This window comes from Amaranthus tricolor, chromosome 8 (genome assembly GCF_026212465.1).
Source record: "Amaranthus tricolor cultivar Red isolate AtriRed21 chromosome 8, ASM2621246v1, whole genome shotgun sequence".
Classification (NCBI taxonomy): Eukaryota; Viridiplantae; Streptophyta; class Magnoliopsida; order Caryophyllales; family Amaranthaceae; genus Amaranthus; species Amaranthus tricolor.
Window position 1 is genome coordinate 21485662 of NC_080054.1, and position 18721 is coordinate 21504382.

The 18721-nt window shown below is 34.5% G+C and overlaps 2 protein-coding genes across 2 annotated transcripts; both read left to right on the forward strand.

Moving 5' to 3' along the window:
* Nucleotides 1-208: 208 nt before the first annotated feature.
* LOC130820154 (trihelix transcription factor DF1-like) lies at nucleotides 209-7545 on the forward strand. Its single transcript, XM_057685417.1, has 2 exons — nucleotides 209-920; nucleotides 5867-7545. The coding sequence occupies exons 1-2, from the start codon at nucleotides 655-657 to the stop codon at nucleotides 7095-7097; spliced, it is 1497 nt and encodes a 498-aa protein (XP_057541400.1). The 5' UTR covers nucleotides 209-654; the 3' UTR covers nucleotides 7098-7545.
* Nucleotides 7546-13959: 6414 nt separating this feature from the next.
* Nucleotides 13960-16299, forward strand: LOC130820157 (uncharacterized). Its single transcript, XM_057685421.1, has 2 exons — nucleotides 13960-14599; nucleotides 16029-16299. Exons 1-2 carry the CDS (start codon nucleotides 14083-14085, stop codon nucleotides 16214-16216), a joined length of 705 nt encoding a protein of 234 aa, XP_057541404.1. The 5' UTR covers nucleotides 13960-14082; the 3' UTR covers nucleotides 16217-16299.
* The last annotated feature ends 2422 nt before the right edge of the window (nucleotides 16300-18721 follow it).

Consider the following 18721-nt stretch of genomic DNA (forward strand, 5'->3'; position numbering starts at 1 on the left):
CTTTCTATAATTTATAATTATGCATAATTAAAAATATTAAAAATTGAATAAGTGAATTAGATAAAGTGTATAAAGCAAATAGAAGGAGTATATTGTTTGATTGTATTGAAAATAGAATGCAATTTGTATTACTTGTAACTTGTATCCCAACTTGTTTATTACAAATGCTTATCCATCCACTATGTGAGAATTATCTTTTCACATTTCATTTCAATTACAGCACAATAATCCTACTTTATTTTTTATTTTCAAGCCCACATGTTTGACTAATCTTACCTGTATTTTTCCTTTGTTGGTCCCACAAAACCAAAATTTTTACAAGTCAATATTAGCCTCACATAGTACTAACACAAGTTTTACATCCATCTTAGACCTTCACTTACTACAGTTTGGTAAATCATCCCCTTTATTTTCTCCACCTATTTTCATTTTTTATAGACTTCTAGACTTGAAAAACCCTAATTCACGATCTACCTCCATTTTTTTTTTCTAAAAAAATTCAACTCAGCCATTAAAAACTAAAAATAAAAAATAAAAAAAATCAATACCTAGTAATACCTACCCAAAAACCCTTCAAAAAAATAAACTTTTATCCATTTTCACAAATACCCACCATAAAAAAAAGGTTTCCACCTTTCTGGGCTGTAAATTCAGATGCTGGAAAATTCAGAAATGCATGAAATTTCATTACAGAGGCGGGAAAATGAAGTGGGTAAGTCAATAATATTGGAAAAAGCAGTTGAAGAGGGAAAAAATGAAGAAAATAAAGAAGACTATGGTGTTTCTGTTGCTGAAAGAAATTCACCGGCTAACAGATGGCCAAAACATGAAACCATTTCTTTACTTGAAATAAGGTCAGAAATGGATACTGCATTTAAAGATTCTGGGTCTAAAGCTCATCTTTGGGATGAAGTTTCTAGGTATGATTTTCAGCTGAATGACATTTGAAAACCCCTTGTCCCCCTTTTCTTCGAGTTGTTCTGTTGATTGGTTTTAGATTATAACGTTTTTATGTTTAGAATTATGGATGAGATTATTTTTAATGGTTTTATTATTTGGTTTATGCATTTGGTGCTTTTTCATGTGTTTATCTATTGGTGAAATTTGTTTGGTTTATTTGTGGATGGTATTGGACTGTTCACAAGGTTTCAGAAAGTTTATGTGTGGTTGTTTGTTGATTTAATATTCTAGGTGTGTGTTTATGGATAAATAATGATTTCAAGCTTGAATTTATGTCAATGGTTTATTCATAATTTAGCTGTTATTTCTGTAATGAATATTAATGAATGTTTATAAATTATGCAAATGAGAGTGTTCAAATACTATTGCTCCTCTCCCAGTGCCTCCCTCCCTTCACGTTGAAATTGAGCCCTACACTACCTAGGATCAATCATTAGTGCTTCAAGATTGGCTTGAATACTTGTGATCCAAAAACAGATAAAATGCTGATTAAGTTTCAACAATTCAAAGCAATAACGATCAATCAAAAGCACACACAACGATTTAACGGTTCACCCTTAATTGTGCTACGTCCATGGCTAACCGAGATGTCTTTATTATCAATTAAGAAATTCCAAAAGAGCTTGAAGGTGCTACAATGGAGGAATGATCACAATTGGGAAAAATGTGTTTTTAGAGAGAGAGATTACTCTAATTAATCTAGAGAGGATGAGGGTATGAAAACTAATTATGTCTAATCTATGTTATTTATTTATAATACATATGCCTTAGTTACAAGCATAATAACCTAAAACACAAGAGCAAAGAAAAAAGGCGAGCAACAACTTTCCAGAACCTTTAAGTCGAGTTGGCTTTTCCTTGGCCAAAGCAAATCCATATAGCAGAGATTGATAAATCAAATGAGATTAAGGAAGATGAGTATGAACTCATTTAAGCGGAAAAGCTTTTGAGGATATTAACAAAAAATTTCAAAAGAGTAAAAGAAATTTCAGTTGAGAAACCTCAGTTCCAACGAAATTTTCTGGAAATAATTGCCAATGATAAAAGCGAGTCGGCGTTCAATCTCAGTCGGTTTTTGATGGGAAAATCAGATGCAGATGAGTACTTAGGGTTTTGGAAAATGAAAATAAGACAGAAGAGAAGAAGAGCGCGACAAAGGAAAATTTTGAAGAAGAGGAACAAATCTACTGGTTGTCAAGTGGCGCAGGCGCTCTATGGTGGAGGTGATTGTATTGGCTCTTTGGAGAAAGCGTGAAGGAGATGTTCGAAAAGGCTACAGAGAAGCTTAGAAAGAGGGAGTCGACTGTACAGTGAGCTGCGGGTCTGGAGGTGGCCCTGGTCTGCCAGGAATGCAGTCTTGGTTCCATGGAAACATAGGTGGAGCTTCAGTTCAGGAACAAAGTTCTGAAATGTGGCGGAGAACGAAAGTAGAAGATGAAGAGAGAAAATCTGAAGAAGAGTAGAAACATCGACGAGTGGGGTTGCAGGGAGACCATTGTTGGAAGACATGACAAAGTTTCTTCACTGACTGGGAGAGGTGGTTGGATCTGCTGCTTCTATGTGGGTGTTTATGCCGGACTAGCTGCATGTTACTGGTTTTGTTCAATAGACAGACATAGTGGAAGGTGAACATGTAAGGGCCATTAAAGGCTGTGGTAGGCTGGTAGCATAAGAAGAATTAAACTATTTGGGAGTTGTGCAAAAGTAAAAAAAGGGTATGATTAATTAATGGCTTAGTGCTATCCATTTCCAGCCAGCTAGTGTACAGGGGACCCCGCATTGTTATAAATAAATAAGAGAGTTCACCCAAAAGACTAGCCTAGTAGGTGAAAGAGCCCAATTACTCTATACACCCCACATTAGTTGCCCATACAATCGATGTGGGACAAAATCCCATAACCTTATAACGTTCTCAAATCTATTCCATGACATTCAAACCTCCGTAAGCTCCAACGTCCTCGTTGGTAACGGCTAGCTTAACCCAGGCCATCACTCCAAATTGGATCCTCAATGGTCATGGCTACGTTGGTCACGACTGGCTTAACCCAGGTCACCACTCCGTAGGCCACCCCTCCTAGTCGGCTCTAATACCATTGTTATGAACTAGATCGGCCATAGGAAGACATTAGTAATGGTAGAGGAACAAAACAGTATGAATGAACAAATTGGATGAAAAAAATGTAAAAGACTGTGTGTAAATGTAATTGTATAATGAAGAACGATTGTAATTAAAAACGATTATAAAATATAGTATACAAGCATTCGAGAGGCTTGTTTTCTCCTAAAGAGTATTAAACTCCTCTTAAAACCATTATCCCAATCAATGACTAATTCCCTCCTCTTCCCCTCTATTTATACTACTTATCCCTACATTTTGTTCCCCCCAACTGACTAATTACTAAGATATTATTTATTACTAAATTCCAATATCACCCCTTCCTATCAATTCTTGACATGTAACTAGAGAGAAAAGGTTCTTTTTCAACCTCAAAACATGTCTTTCATCACACAAAGTCCTAATCGTTCCATCATGCATCTTGATAAGAACATTACCAATTCCGACCACCTTGCAAGTATCATTATTACCCAAGTTTACATTTTCACCATGCACTTTCATAGATAGAATAGAAATTTCTATTAAGAGTCATGTGAAAAGAACAACCGGAATCAAGAATTCATTCATCCACTCCCTTGTACCCACGTGTTACCACCAAGGCACCCCATCATCGCTATAATTCACGTAGCTTGTATCTCCGGATTAGAATCTTTTGAGCCATTCTCCTTTTGCATTTGCTTCCATTTCCAACAATCTTTCTTTATGTGCCCCTTTAACTTGCAATATGACATGTTTTACCCTTGTTGGAAGTCTTAGACTTATACCTACTCCTATTCTTAGCACCAATACAAGAACATCTATCATTCATTCTTCTTCTTAGAAACAAACTTTCATTTGATTGGTTAAGCCTTTTAGTCAATTGTTTTTTTATGAGATCTCTTTGAATCAAAGCATTTTTTACATCATCAAAACTAAGATTCTCTCTACCATACATCAATTTCTTACAAAAATTTTATAAGAGGATGGTAAATAACATAACAAGAAAATAGCTAAATCCTCATCAACAACAACATCAATATTATGCAAATCCATGACAATAGTGCAAAATTCATCCAAATTAGACTTAAAAGAGTTACCTTCCGCTAAGCGAAGATCATAAAGCCTATTCTTAAAGAGCAACCTATTAGTCACGCTTTTTGCCATGTATAGGGATTCAAGCTTATCCCATATACCCTTGGTTGTGTTCTTCTTCAGAACTTCCTTAGCACTTCATTAGTGAGACACAATTGAATTGCACTTAGTGTCTTTGCCTCGCTTTCCTCTCATTTTGCCATTGTCATTTCATTAGGTATTTTATCAACTCCATCAGAAGCCTTTTACCCACCATGTTGAACAAGAATACCCTTTATCTTGACTTGCCACAAATTTAAATTTTGATTATGTAAAACTTCTCAATGTTCAACTTCATTAAAGTCATTTTGAACAATACCAATCAAGAAACCATAATTAATCACCAAGAAATGCATGCTCTTATACCAATTGATAAAATTGAGCCCTACGCTACCTGACACTTGGTCAATACTCACCATCATCATCATCATCCCAATGATTCCTGCCCAAGGCAACGTCTAGGAGGGTGAGAAAGAAGGCAGACCAATATCTTCATGCTGAGAAAGAAGCGATCGAAGAGAGCCCCCAACTCGAGTGTCGCTTGATATATGAGGTCCCTGCAGAGGAAAAGCTTGCAAATGAAATGCTAACCGTTCACCTTAATATAGTAAAATGTGTGCTATTGACTGAAGAATGAAAGCTAAACTCCGTGTCGTGAACTAAAAGACCCAAATCAGACACTCTTTTTCAAAGGAATATCCAAAAATCTCTTTTAATTCATTTCATCATCACTCCCCTTTTTTAACAAAAAAAGGGTTTTTTGTTAGAATCTTGTAGAGTACTTGTGAATCTACACTCGAAGAAGTGCATACTTAAGGTAATGTTCTTGCCTTCAATGCTATTTTTTAAAATTTAATTGTTGACGGAATTATGTTTACAGCTTCTATTCATGGTTGATTTAAGGGTTTTATTTGATTCCTTTGTCTGGAACAATTTCATGAAAATTTTGACTTATTATTCCCCAAGTCTAAGTGTTACATGGCTGATCCGGTTAAGGCAATCCCCTGTTTGAAGGCAAGAACAATCAAGAAAGGTGAGAGAGGCGATGTCTGAATTTCCTCAGTATATTTCTTGTTGAATGATTACAGAAATAGAAATTTTGAGTCTCCCAGCTCCCTTGCGAAACCTCGCTATTGTTTACACATTTAATCTGTTGTCTATCCCCCACTTCAAACTCCCTATTTAAAGACTCCTAAAGGCCTAACAACTTCCCTACAAAATAGCTATTAGCAAAACAGAATTGAAATAACTACTTACAATTATCAAAATAACCGTTGCCATTGATATCTGATTCAACACCTAGACCTTATTGCGATGACTCATATCCTTTCTTCCCTTTCTGCTGTAGGTGTATTTTAGAGTCGGTTTGTCGCTTGTTGCTCCATGTATAACACTAAGTTTGTAGCTTTTTTGAGTTTTAATCAATTTGGGTATTAATGATGGATGAAAGGACTTTTGTGTATAATCACTTTTACTTAGTTTTTAGTTTGTAAAATAAATCTGTCTTATTTCTATATAATTTTCGATTTTGAAATATTGATTATCATGAAGGTGTTTGTTTTACCTTATATAATATGGACCTCCTTATAATGGTGTTAATTTTGTCTTTTGTTTGTTGTTCCAAAGTTCAAATTAGAGTTTTCTGCAGAAAATAAAAGTTTGATTGTTGCCTTTCTTCAGGAAAATGGCTGAGCTTGGTTATCACAGAAGTGCTAAAAAATGTAAAGAGAAATTTGAAAACATATATAAGTACCACAGGAGGGTGAAAAGTTCCTCCTATGCCCGGACAAAACAAAAGATGTATCGATTTTTTGATCAGCTTGAAGCTCTAGATCACCATCAGATTTCATTGGAAACTTCGGTATCTGAGCCAGAAAATACTTCTTTGAATGTTACACCATATGCTGCTACTCCCATCTCTAGCCACCCACAAAGAATACCTCAGACGTCCTTGCCTGTATCGGTAAACTTGGATTCTTTTACTGTTTCAACATCCAGTGCGTCCACATCAGGAAGTGAATCTGAAGGCACTCGAATGAAAAAAAGAAAATGGGTTGATTGCTTTAATGTATTGATGAAATCTGTGCTTGCAAAACAAGAAGCTTTGCATAATAAGTTCTTGGAAGCAATAGATAAACATGAGCTTAATTCTCGAGCAAGAGACGAGGCATGGAAGAGGCTGGAAATGGATAGAATCAAGAGAGAGCAGGAGCTTTTGATGCAAGAAAGGTCGATATCAGCAGCTAAGGACGCAGCCATACTAGCATTCTTGCAGAAGGTTTCCGAGCAGGGGAAGTGTCCTGAAATCTCTGAGCCACTGCTACAAACCCCGAGTCAAGATATTAGCAATTTGTGTAGGAAAGAGAAAGATAATGGTGAAAATTCCTCTTCGCGGTGGCCAAAGGAAGAAGTTGAAGTTTTGATCAAGATTAAAACTAATATGGAGTTGGAGTATCAGAAACTCGGACCAAAGGGGGCTATGTGGGAAGAAATTTCAATGGCAATGAAAAACTTCGGATATGATCGGAATGCTAAAAGGTGCAAGGAGAAATGGGAAAACATAAACAAGTACTACAGGAGAGTAAAAGACAGCAACAAGCCGAGACATGTTGACTCAAAAACATGTCCGTACTTCCACCTCCTTGATACAATGTACAACATGAAGACTCAAAGGTCGGAATATAATTCAGAAACTTCTGGAAGTAACTTCAGACCAGAAGAGCTTTTGCTTCACATGATGAATAATCCTTCAAAGCAACCGTGTCAGGAATCGGTAGTTTTGCAGCAAGTAGAAGGTGAATGGACCATGCAAAACGGTAAAAGAGATCAAAACGAAGAAGCTGGAAATGATGAGGCATCAGGTGATTTTCAAGTTGTACATGATCCTATTCCGATGAACGCCGCTGAATGAGGGCGTGTTGCAAGCAAGGCTCCATCTGCATTTTTGAATTTCAAAAAGCAGGTGAGCACCGTAATCTTTTGGGATTAAAGCTTTGATATTATTTGAGAAAGCCAGTGAAACATCTGGTGATGTATAAATATTCGCTTCGTGATCTCGTAGATGTACAAGAAACTGTGATGTCTAAAAAGTGAGCATTTGTTGGTGATCATAATTTGGGGACTATGTATATTTAATAGAAAATAGCAAAAGAAGTATGTCATGTGTTGTGTAGAAACTAAATTTTGTATTGTTGTAGTTTTGAGGCGATGTAATGTCTTTGTTTGAGGCAATAAAACTCTGAAAAAGAGGCCCTTTCTTTCTGTTTAGTGTCATACATTCTAAGTCTAGTGGGTATATACATTGTAGTTTGTACTCTTGCTGTTCCAATGAGATTGATATATTTACCTTTCCCTCCAAATTCAGTATTGAATTTATCATTTTTTTCTTTTTTTTATTTTCTAGATTATTTCTCATGCAACGTATAGTGATGATAAAAAGTACATTGAATTTGGTAGGGTGCTAAGAATGTATCTAAAAGATTTTTGAGGTTCCATATTATTTTTAAGAAAAATTCGTTGACTGACTCCTACTTTGAGAATATTAAGTATTCTTCAAATATGAAGTTTCATTAATATTTTAATCTTTTATATATAAAATTATATTGATTTAAGAGATTGACATTAATTTCTTATTCTCAAATTAAATAAGAAAACAAAAGATACGTAAGATAATAAATTTCCGTAAATTCATGCGTTATCATTCAACATACCAAGTGAAATACGAATAAATCAAAACAATTTAGGTTTAAGGGTAAGTTAAAAAATGGTAATAAATGAAGAGAGATAATGAATTATGTGGATGAAATTAAAATAGAGTTAAAATGTATGGATGAGATTAAAAGAAAGTGGTGGGCATTTGTCCAAAAATAGAAATGATGCAAATTAAGTGGCACAGAGCAAAATGAAAAACGATGCAAATTCAATGGGATGGAGGGAGTATATATCAACTAGTTGATGTTCAGTATGAACAAAAGAGAGTGAAACATTACCTTTTTGTACATGATCATGTGTAAAATAATGGTTTACTTCAATATGTTTTGTACGTGAATGTTAAATTGGATTTTCAGATATGCATATCATACTTGTATTATTACACTTTAATGGTATACCTTTGATATTAATACCAAGATCACGAAGTTATTGTAAAATCCAAAGTATTTGAGAACAACATGCTCTAGTTGCAATGTATTTTCTAACTCTGCAGTTAATAGAGCTACAAAATTTTGCTTCTTGCAATGCCATGAGATTAATGATGATCCCAACACTTTATATGATCCAAAAGTAGTTATTCTATCAACCTTGTAACCTGCATAATTTGCATTCGAATATCCTTTGTAGGCAAAATTACTACTACTAGGATAGCATTAACCAAAATCTTTGGTTTCATGCAAATATCAAAAGATTCTTTTAACAGTTGTGAGATGAGATTCTTTAAGGCTAGCTTAAAATCTAGCACAAAGGCATACATTAAACATAATATTTGGACGACTAGCAGAATATATTAAACAGTCAATCATACCACGATATAATTTTTGATGAACACTCTTACCATCAAGATTCATATTCCTGATGATTAATAGTTTCATTAGTTATCTTTCTTACCTAATGTCTAGTTGCTGCTAACCTGTTCATTTTTGACTTCTTACCCATCGTATTTATTATTTTGTTTCCAAATTGGTTTACTATATATGGTGTTTTGTGCAAGTAGCTTTACTCTTGAAGCAATCATGTCACTCCAACTCCTCTTTTTGCATGGCCCTTTTCTTTTTGGGGTAAAATTGACTGCATTTCTCTAGTCCTCTCTTTAAAAGGGAGGACGGATATGGAGTGTCTGTCATCATCCCTCACCAAGACCCTGTTTACAGACGGGATATTGGGTTGATGATGATGATGATGACTCTTACCGTAAAGATCTTGATCTAAGCTGCTCGATGAACTCACAATTAATGTACATATAAATTAAGAAAAGTTAAATCTTTTAGAAAGTGCATATATTATTTTATTAAATAATAAATATAATGGGGAAAAGTGGAGACCATAAGCATTAAAAAATATAATAAAGTTAGTGGGAAAATATGTAGATTACAAACATTTAAAACTATTAAATTAAATTTAGTAGGAAACAAGTGGCGACTATTAGTATTATAGAAATGTTAAAATAGAGTTGAAAAATATGTGGAGACCATGGGTATTAGGAAAACTTGATTCTAATACGCTATACTTTTGGCCATCTGCAAATAAAGGGTCAACGTTTCAATTAATCAATAAAATACAACCTTATGTTCATTTTTGCAAAAAAAAGAGATATTTTACTTGTAACTGGTATCAGCATTTATTTCCTATACCAACCAAGTCATAGTTGTCATTACTTTAGATAAAAAAAAAAATTAATGTTACCATCTTCTTCTTCTACTTCTACATTCTTTAACAAACTCACCTGCAATACCTTTTGTAACCCAAAATTTTCTAACTTTCCACATTCTTAAATGGCGGTTCAAGAATAATTTTAAGGCAACTTTCATTTCCAAAAAACATCAAAATAAAAGTAAGTTTTTAACTCTAAATTTTCGCAGTTGATATCTCATTATTGATAATTGTTTGAATTTTGCTTAGAAATTAGGTTTCATTTTCTATGGTGGAATTTGGTTCAACACATTAGAAATCAGGATTTAATTGTAATTGTGAACACAATAAACGAAAATGTGTCTATTTGAATTTGGCATGGGGGTAAATTTAAGGAAGGCAAAGGTTGTATTAGTTATGTTTGGAGGTTTTGGTAGGATAATGGAAGTAGATCCAAATGATTTGTCCTTGGATACTTGATGAATTTAGCTAATAAATGCAATGGATATAGAGGGATACAAGGACATTTTTACTTGCTTCCGGATTACGCTTTAAAGGATGGCATAAGGAAGATAGATGGGGAAAATGTTGTTGTTTAGTTACATAATGCAGTAATTCATGTGAGGGCAGTGAAGGTATATATGCTTCATAAATATCTAATTCCACCACTCCCTGTAACTGATCTTAATAGAGGATCACTTGAAAATGCAACCCTACATAATAGTCAGCCATAATTCAATAAAGGTCCAGCCCAGTAATCAATTAAACGTTCAACCCAAAATGTTATCCCCTAGAAGAATTAGTAATATACCATAGAGGAGAAGTCCTAGGAGCAATTTACCAGCACTCACTACTGCCAAAAGGGCATTATTGCTTAATACTATTGTTCACCACCCTCTTGAGCTTGAAATTCATTCAGATTTTGTAGATAAATCTATAGAATGGAGTGCATCTGATAATAGGAGTTTAGAAGATGAGGATCATGAGGTAGGCTTTTATGATAGTGTGAGTAGTGAGGATATTGAATTAGAAAATGAGTTAGAAGATGCTAAATTAGAGGACGAGTTAAAGGATGTTGATTTAGTAGATGAGTTAGAAGATGTTGATGGATCTAGTGATGAAGAGTTTGTAGCTGCAAGACACAAGTTTAAAGGGACAATTTCTAAACTTGTCAATTCTTTAGAAAGACTACAAAGAGAGGTTGCTCTGGGTATGCATGGAACTCAACAAAAAAACAGATCTGGAAAATGATGTTAGGGAAGGAACTTTAAAGTTTGATTCTAGGGACAATTCAGATGATGTTGAGACACCTGCAGGTTTAGATGAAGAGTTTTTTACGTGTAGAGAGCAGATTAAGGAAAATAGGGCCTTTAATTGGAGATAATACATATTTTAAGTGCTTTTAATGGGTTTTTGGGCAAAGGTTCACCTCTAGGCAAAGCTTTAAGAATGTTGTGGCAAAGAATAGGATATTACAGGGAAGTAATTTCGCAATAACCTCTAGTAATAATCATAGAAAACAGAACGAAACTGTGAAATATGTGTAAGGATGCAAATTCTATTAGTATGGTGGATGGGATTCAAGGAGAATTGTGTATGTTGTTAAATCAGTTGATGGTGAGCATAATTGTTCAAGAAACATGAAAAAGAACAGACAAATGAAATCTAGATGGATAGCAGATCAATTCTTAGAGGTGTTCAAGGCCAGACCACATTGGCCAGCTAAAGAAATAATGGCTATCATTAAACAAGCCTTTAGTGTTCTTGTTAATAAGGATTTTATGACTGTCAATTAAGAAAGTAAGACCTACACATGTCGGAAGTGGGATTTGACAAGGATTTCATGTCGACATGATATTGCTTGTATGTCTTTAGTTTGTAACACTTTCGATGATTACATTGATCCTTTATAGAAAAAGGAAAACTACATGCGGGCAAACTCTAATTCTATTCCACAATGGAAGAGCCTCGATACACCTCCACCTATTATAGGGCTTGGTGAACCTTGTTTGAATAGGAGGAAAGATCCTCAAGAAAATCAAAAAAAGGTTGGAAGACTGAGTAGGCACGGTATGGAAATGACTTATGGTATTTGCAAGGTTAAGGGTCACAAGAAATGAAAATGTCCAAACAAGGGTAGGATGCTAGTTAACGACGAACCACCACAACCTCCACGAAAGCGGGGCAGACCAAGAAAGGCATTAACCTCTATAACAACAAACTCTGAGCATGTACAAGAAAGATGAGCTTAGCCAACAATAATAGGTAGAAATTGAAGGTCAATCCATAGATGCGTATGGTCCACAGGGGGAAGAACCGGAAATGCAGGGTGCAGAGGTGGTAGAACATCCACATCCCAAGTAAGCGTATTATTTTACATAATGTACCATCTTATTTGTATATAAAGATGTCTTAATTGTATTGAATTGTTTAGGTTGCAGGTACAAGCTCAATCACTCGAGTATCAACTCAACCAACTCAAGCATCAGTTAGCTAATGTACTGGCTATGTTGAGATAACTTACTTGTATTACAATGTACTACTTGTACTACTTTTGCTTTATTGTATTGGTTGTCTTGAATTGTTTTGTTTTGAAACGATCACCATTCTACATAACAAAGTAAAAACAAAATTAACACTTTATACAAGAAAAACAACTAAAATATGAAGAAAATTAGTGGTCTTACTGGCCAATTTAGGTAAGCATAGAATTTCTCTCCAGCGTTTGTTCGCTTACAAACTGATTTCAATTTCGCTTCCAATTTGTGATTACATTTAACATTACCTAAGTTCGCACACTGCCCACGAGAAGAAGAACCACACCACTTATTTGAGCCTTTAGTGAACAGGAAGAGTGAAGATATAGATAGAGAAAGTGGAGTAAGAGATTGAATGAAGATTTATAGGGAAAGTGAAGAGTTTATTAGGTTAAGAAATTAATTTCTCTTTCCCTTAATTACTAGGGTTAATCGGTTACTGTAGCTTGGCATTACCTGAAATATCTTTTTTTGCAAAAATGAACAAAAGATTGCATTTTTATTAAATAACTAAAACGTAGACCCTTTATTTGCAGTTGACCAAAATGTTGGTTTTTAGAAACAATTTTTCTTTAGCATTATTCACGACTAATTCATCATCATCATCATCATCCTACCCAGTGTATCCCACTCGTAGAAAAACTATGGACAGGGTCTGGGGAGGGAAGGATGGCGACAACTCATACCCATAAAGGAGAACGCGGCCAAAAGAGTTTTCTGACTCGAGAGGACAAGGTGACGCAGCTACATGGAAAAGATAAAATGAACGCATATAGATAAAATAAATAAGTAGAATCAACTACAAAAAAAAGAAAACAAAAAACTAATAAAGAAACGAGAGAACCAAGATGGCAAGAACATCAAAAGGTAATCTAAGAGGACAATAGTAGTCTAAAACATGGATATGGCACTTCCAACTACCCCTATCCCTTGTCAGGCTCTCAGAGAGATTTCACTCGTGTAAGTCAACTTTTATTTGCTCATCCCAAGTTCTTTTGGGTTTTCCTCGACTCCTCTTAGCCTCTACTATAATGCTTTTTACCCTCCTCATAGGGGCGGCGAAAGTCTTTCTCTGCACAAGTCCAAACCACCTCAATATATTTTCGTGCATTTTTTCAAAAATAGGAGCTACCCCTAGTTTGTCTCTAAACTCTTGATTTCTAATTCGATCCATCAATGTGTGCCCACACATTCACGACTAATTATGTTCAAAAAATGTAATATAAATGAAAATATTCTTTAAAATAACAAAATATTGAACGACGTAAAATGAAAAATAGAAACATCAAATAGAAATAGATGTTGTATTGTTTAGTAAATTTGAGGATGACATGACATGCCCATTATTATTGTTGGCCTCCCTTGGACATTCTATACATAGCCATACCCATTGTTATGACCCCTTTGATAATCCGTATCAAATGATGGTAATGAGAATAATTTTTACTGTAAATTTTCATAATGTATATGTCATATCATTTCCATTAACATAAAGCTTTGATCATAAAAAATTACTATGTTCACAATTTTCATAACCATCTAATACTATATTTTCAAGTGGTAATAAATTGAAATGAATTTCATAAAGAAACCAAGATTATTAAAGGAGAAATAATCATGACCATTTAGCTTGTCAAGATATATTTCTACCAAATACTAACTATCTATTATCATTCTTAGTATTTTATAAAATTTACTCTACAAATTATTTTTATTATCATCGATTAGTACCAATAATCAAATTACGTTTTAAACACTAAGCAGGTAAGCATTTACAAACCAAGCCAGGTGATTTAAGTTGACTAAGTGAGCCCACAAATGGGGTGATTCCAACTTTCTAACCGTTAGATATAATAATAAATCTACTCACCTTTCGAAAAAAACAAGGTGACAGCAGCATCTCTATGTCTCTCCTATTCAGATTTCACAGTCTAGGAAGAGATGAAATGAGCACACTTCTCAACTCCTAATCTCTTTCATTTCATCTCACTCTAAAGCTCTTCTTTTTATCCATCAATGGCGGACTATGAAACCCATTCAAATACCCAAACACAACCAACAATAATCACAAAAGAAACAGCCATTCAAACCTTAAACACCATTATCCAACTCCATTTTGAAAAAACCCTTGAGAAAAAAAGAGCTGTAGACCTTCAAAAAAAGTATTTATGGAAGCTTTTTCAACATTTTTTCCTCTTCCTTTCGCTTATTTTCACTTCACTTTCTCTTTCTAATCGTCTTCAATGCCGCCATTGTTGGATCCCAATCACTTTCCTTTCTTTCTCTCATCTCATTTTCTATGTCTCTGTTGCTCAAACTCTGAGATGCATCAATGGATTCAAGTACCAAAGAAGATGTCATAAGTTAACACTCGGTCTTGCAACCGAAAAACTTAGACAACTTAAGATGATTTCTATCAATTTGATTGATCCAACAGAAGGATTTAGTAATAATGGTAATGGGGATGAATCTAGTTTTGTTAATGGGGATGATTTTGAAATTCATTATCAAGAACCTCCTGACAGTTATTTTGGTAAGTTTAAGAGAAATTGGGCTCTTTATTTTGGGTTTTTGATCTTCATTTATGGGTTTATGATTTCTTCTTCTGTTGTTCTTCTTTGTTTTTGATGACTAATTCTTTTGTATTACTTCCAAATTTCTGAGTAATTAGTGAATTATACAGCCTGTTCTGGATTTAATTATCATATTATTAATGTAATTTATGTTATTAATATGACTATTAATTTCAGTGTCAGAACGTAATGTTATGATTTTATTGTTTGCTGCAGCATTGTCTGTAGATATTAGTACACAGCATGTAGTTAATGATCTTTCACTAGTTGATACTTGATAGTAGTAATTTTATACTCCTTCCCTATTTGTAAACTTATGACTACATGAACTAGTAGATCAATTTTATTGTTTATTTACATGAATTCTTAGCTTGTAAATTAGACTTCATATTGTGTTTGGAAATTGGCAGTTGTATTTTTAGTTAGCTTGTTTGATCAGCTGGAAATATTGGTTATTTCTGTTTGTTTTTTAAGCTATTTAAAAAAGCTAGTGCTTATAGAGATGTTTGGTAAATTTAAGTATTGTTTATTGATTGTTTATCAGAGAAAAAGTAAGCCAACAAGTCAAAAGTGAACAAAAAAACTAAGTAAAGCAACTTTTTTATTTTGGTTTAAAACCTAGCTTTATCAGCTGGCTTAAAAGCCATTTACCAGATACTTATTTTACTGTTTAATCAACCAACAAGCTAAAAGCTAAAATCCAAACAAAAAATATATCATTTTCCGTTATTACCTTATGGATCATCTTCGGTGTTCCTCGCTATTATGGGATATGACTAGATTTTATAGATCTCGTTATCAATAATCTATCTTTTTAGCCTTCTCTTTGATCCGGACTTGCAACCAACAATGACTGACAAATCTATACTTAGAGGGATGGAGAAACTATTTTCTTCAATTAGTTCAAATTTAAATATGGGCGTTTTTCATACAGAGAAGGAATTCATTCCACCCAATTTTTATTTTTCGCCATCCTTTCCATTTTATCGCCACTCCTATTTTAAATTAATTTAATAAAATGATGAAAATGCCCTTGGACTTAAAAATTTTAAAATTTCTATAAAACACTTTAAACTCACTCAATAACACTTTTATCACTTCAAAAAACACAAAATCTACACATAAAATTAATCGGAGCTAAAGTGCGATTGAACCTAGGAGTAGTCATTAACAAAAACTTGAGGTAAATGCTATTTTAATGTAAAAACAAAAAAAAAATTACGAGTCGCACTTTTTGTGCGACTCGTAATTTTTTTTTTTTTAATTTTGAAATTCCTTTTGTTTATTTAATTTATTTTTTAAGTTATTATTATTTAATAAATATTGTAATAAATTATTTTATTTTAATATATTATCATATTATAATACTGATTACGACGAGTCTGTCAGTCGGGAAGAATCTGTCGGTCAAGATGAGTCTGTCGGGCATCCTGTTGATTGGACGCTCGTCAAAGGGCATGTCGGTCAATTTAAAATTAGAGGGTATGGCACGGAGGTCACTTCTGATCACACAGGAGTCAACCAGGTTGAGGATGCGGCTCCACAGGGGAAGAGGCGCTCACAGTCCGCAAATATAGACTGGTTGATCACATCACCCCAGCCCGGGGGCCCTGTTGACACCAGTTTAATACCCAGCTATGGTGGGCATGTAGCGAAGGTAGGGATGGTCATGGGGCGGGTCTGGCCAGACCCGGACCTGGACCCTTTTTTTTATGGATCCAGCCCCGGATCCGGACCCTAAGGGTCCAAATTTTTCAGTCCCAATCCCAGACCCTACGGATCTGACGGGTCTAGGGTCCTTAATGGGTCTAATACAAAGCCTCTTTGATTTGTCAAAATTGAACCTTTTGCGAGTCTGTTTTGTATTTTAGTAAGCAACTTATTATTGCATTACAAACAGTTGTTCGAGTCCATAAAATTCAAATACAAAATAATTACTAAAACGTAAAAACACATGTCTAAATACATAATTAAAAATCAAATATAAAAGACAAAATGAGAAACATAGTTTATATTCCATAACATTACAAATTACAATCAATTTTGATCAATCTTCTTCAACTTCATCAAGATCCTAAAGGAAATATCAAACAATTATAAGTTAGTTTTTCAATAAAGAAAAAGTAAATCAAAATAAATCCATTAAAGTTAAAGAGTACTAGTTGAATTGCATCTATTTGTTGTTCTTCATCAACATCCGAATCATCAATTACTGTGGAGCAAGCATAAGCATTGAGAATCATCAATGAAACCACAAAAATTAGGGTTATTGTACTGCCTTACTGGATTAGGCTGAGGCTGAGGCATCAATTGAAATCACTACCAAATTAAAGAAAAATTAAAGAAAACCAAAGAAATGGAGTACCTGGAGTCTCGACTGAAGTGGAGAAGACGGATGGCGATGGCTGGCGAATATACAATTACTACAATGAATACAATTAAAAAAATGAAAACACTAAATACAATCAGTACAATAAATACAATCAACGCGCAAGCTACACAACATTGTACTATGGAGTATATAAATTAACTGCATCTTCGGCGGTGTTATTATGTTGTGGTCGTTGTACGTCGCACAGTCTACTCCAAATTGATATCCTGTTGCGATACTGTCTCTCTAAATTTCTACATAAATTGTTAGCTGCTGCTCTCCAATTTTGTTGGACTGGCGACAGTGGAGATGAATCATCGTTCATTAAAAGCTGAACATAATGATTCGCGTTCACCCAAAGAATATGTATAAGTTTATTAACGCCATGCATTCTCCACCAACTCTGCTGATAGATACACACAAGCATATTGATCTCCATGCATTTCCATTTCCAAACTCATTGCACATCGTAAAAGAGGCCATGCCTCCTCGCCCCCTAAATCTGTGACGGTAATAGTTCTAAATCCACAGTTTCCGTCACCTATAACATCAATCCAATCAAACAGGTACGGCGGAAGAATATACGAAATGTGATTTGGCCACGGAAAAAGTGAAAAATCATGACCTGCTGAACCATCTGAAAAAATAACAGTATATTAATATCATTCAATTGATCTAAAACATATTTCCTTTCCTATAATCATATATGTTTTAGATCAATTGAATGATACTAATATACTGTTATTTTTTCAGATGGTTCAGTAGTTCGTGATTTTTCACTTTTTCCGTGGCCAAATTACATTCCATATATTCTTCCGCCGTACTTGTTTGATTGGATGATGTTATAGATGACGGAATCTGTGGATTTAGAGCTATTGCCGTCACAGAGTTAGGGGGCGAGGAGGCGTGGCCTCTTTTACGACGTGCAATGAGTTTGGAAATGGAAATGCATAGAGATTAATATACACGCGTGTATCTATCAGCAGAGTTGGTGGAGAATGCTATATACAGAATTGGTGCCCATAGCAAAGGACCTGCCCCGTACAGTCATTGGATAGAAATGACAACATTGTATTCTGCAGCAACGTTTCTCAACATTGAAATTGCGTATTATGGCTCTGTCGATGGTAATCCAATGTATAATTGTTTAGTGCTTCCGGTAAGGAGAACAGGGGGAATGCATGGCGTTAATAAACTTGTACATATTCTTTGGGTGAACGGGAATCATTATGTTCAGCTTTTAATGAACGATGATTCATCTCCACTGCCGCCAATCCAGCAAAATTGAAGAGCAGCAGCTAACAATTCATGAAGAGATTTAGAGAGACAGTAACGCAACAGGATATCACTTTGAAATAGACTGTGCGGCGTACAACGACCACAACATAATAACATTGTCGAAGATGCAGTTAATTTAAGTACTCCATAGTACAATGTTGTGTAGCCTGCGCATTGATTGTACTTATTGTACTTAGTGTTTTCATTTTTTTTAATTGTATTCATTGTAGTAATTTTATTTATAGTATTCATTCCATAACTAAGTTCGTGAATAAATATGTTAGTGAATCAAACGCAACGCGTAATAAGACAAATTCTTCATCAATACAAACATAAATGTCTATGAAGGGTTGTGCCCTCTAAACTCTTGCCATTTTGCAAATAAATCTCTATGTTTATCTAAATACAAATCAACAGTCTGTCTTTCCCGGGG

Coding starts and splice junctions, on each gene's coding strand:
- LOC130820157 (XM_057685421.1), top strand. CDS start 14,083: ATGGCGGACTATGAAACCCATTCAAATACCCAAACACAACCAACAATA. Junction 14,600..16,028: donor ACCTCCTGACAGTTATTTTG/GTAAGTTTAAGA, acceptor CGAGTCTGTCAG/TCGGGAAGAATCTGTCGGTC.
- LOC130820154 (XM_057685417.1), top strand. CDS start 655: ATGCTGGAAAATTCAGAAATGCATGAAATTTCATTACAGAGGCGGGAA. Junction 921..5,866: donor CTTTGGGATGAAGTTTCTAG/GTATGATTTTCA, acceptor GCCTTTCTTCAG/GAAAATGGCTGAGCTTGGTT.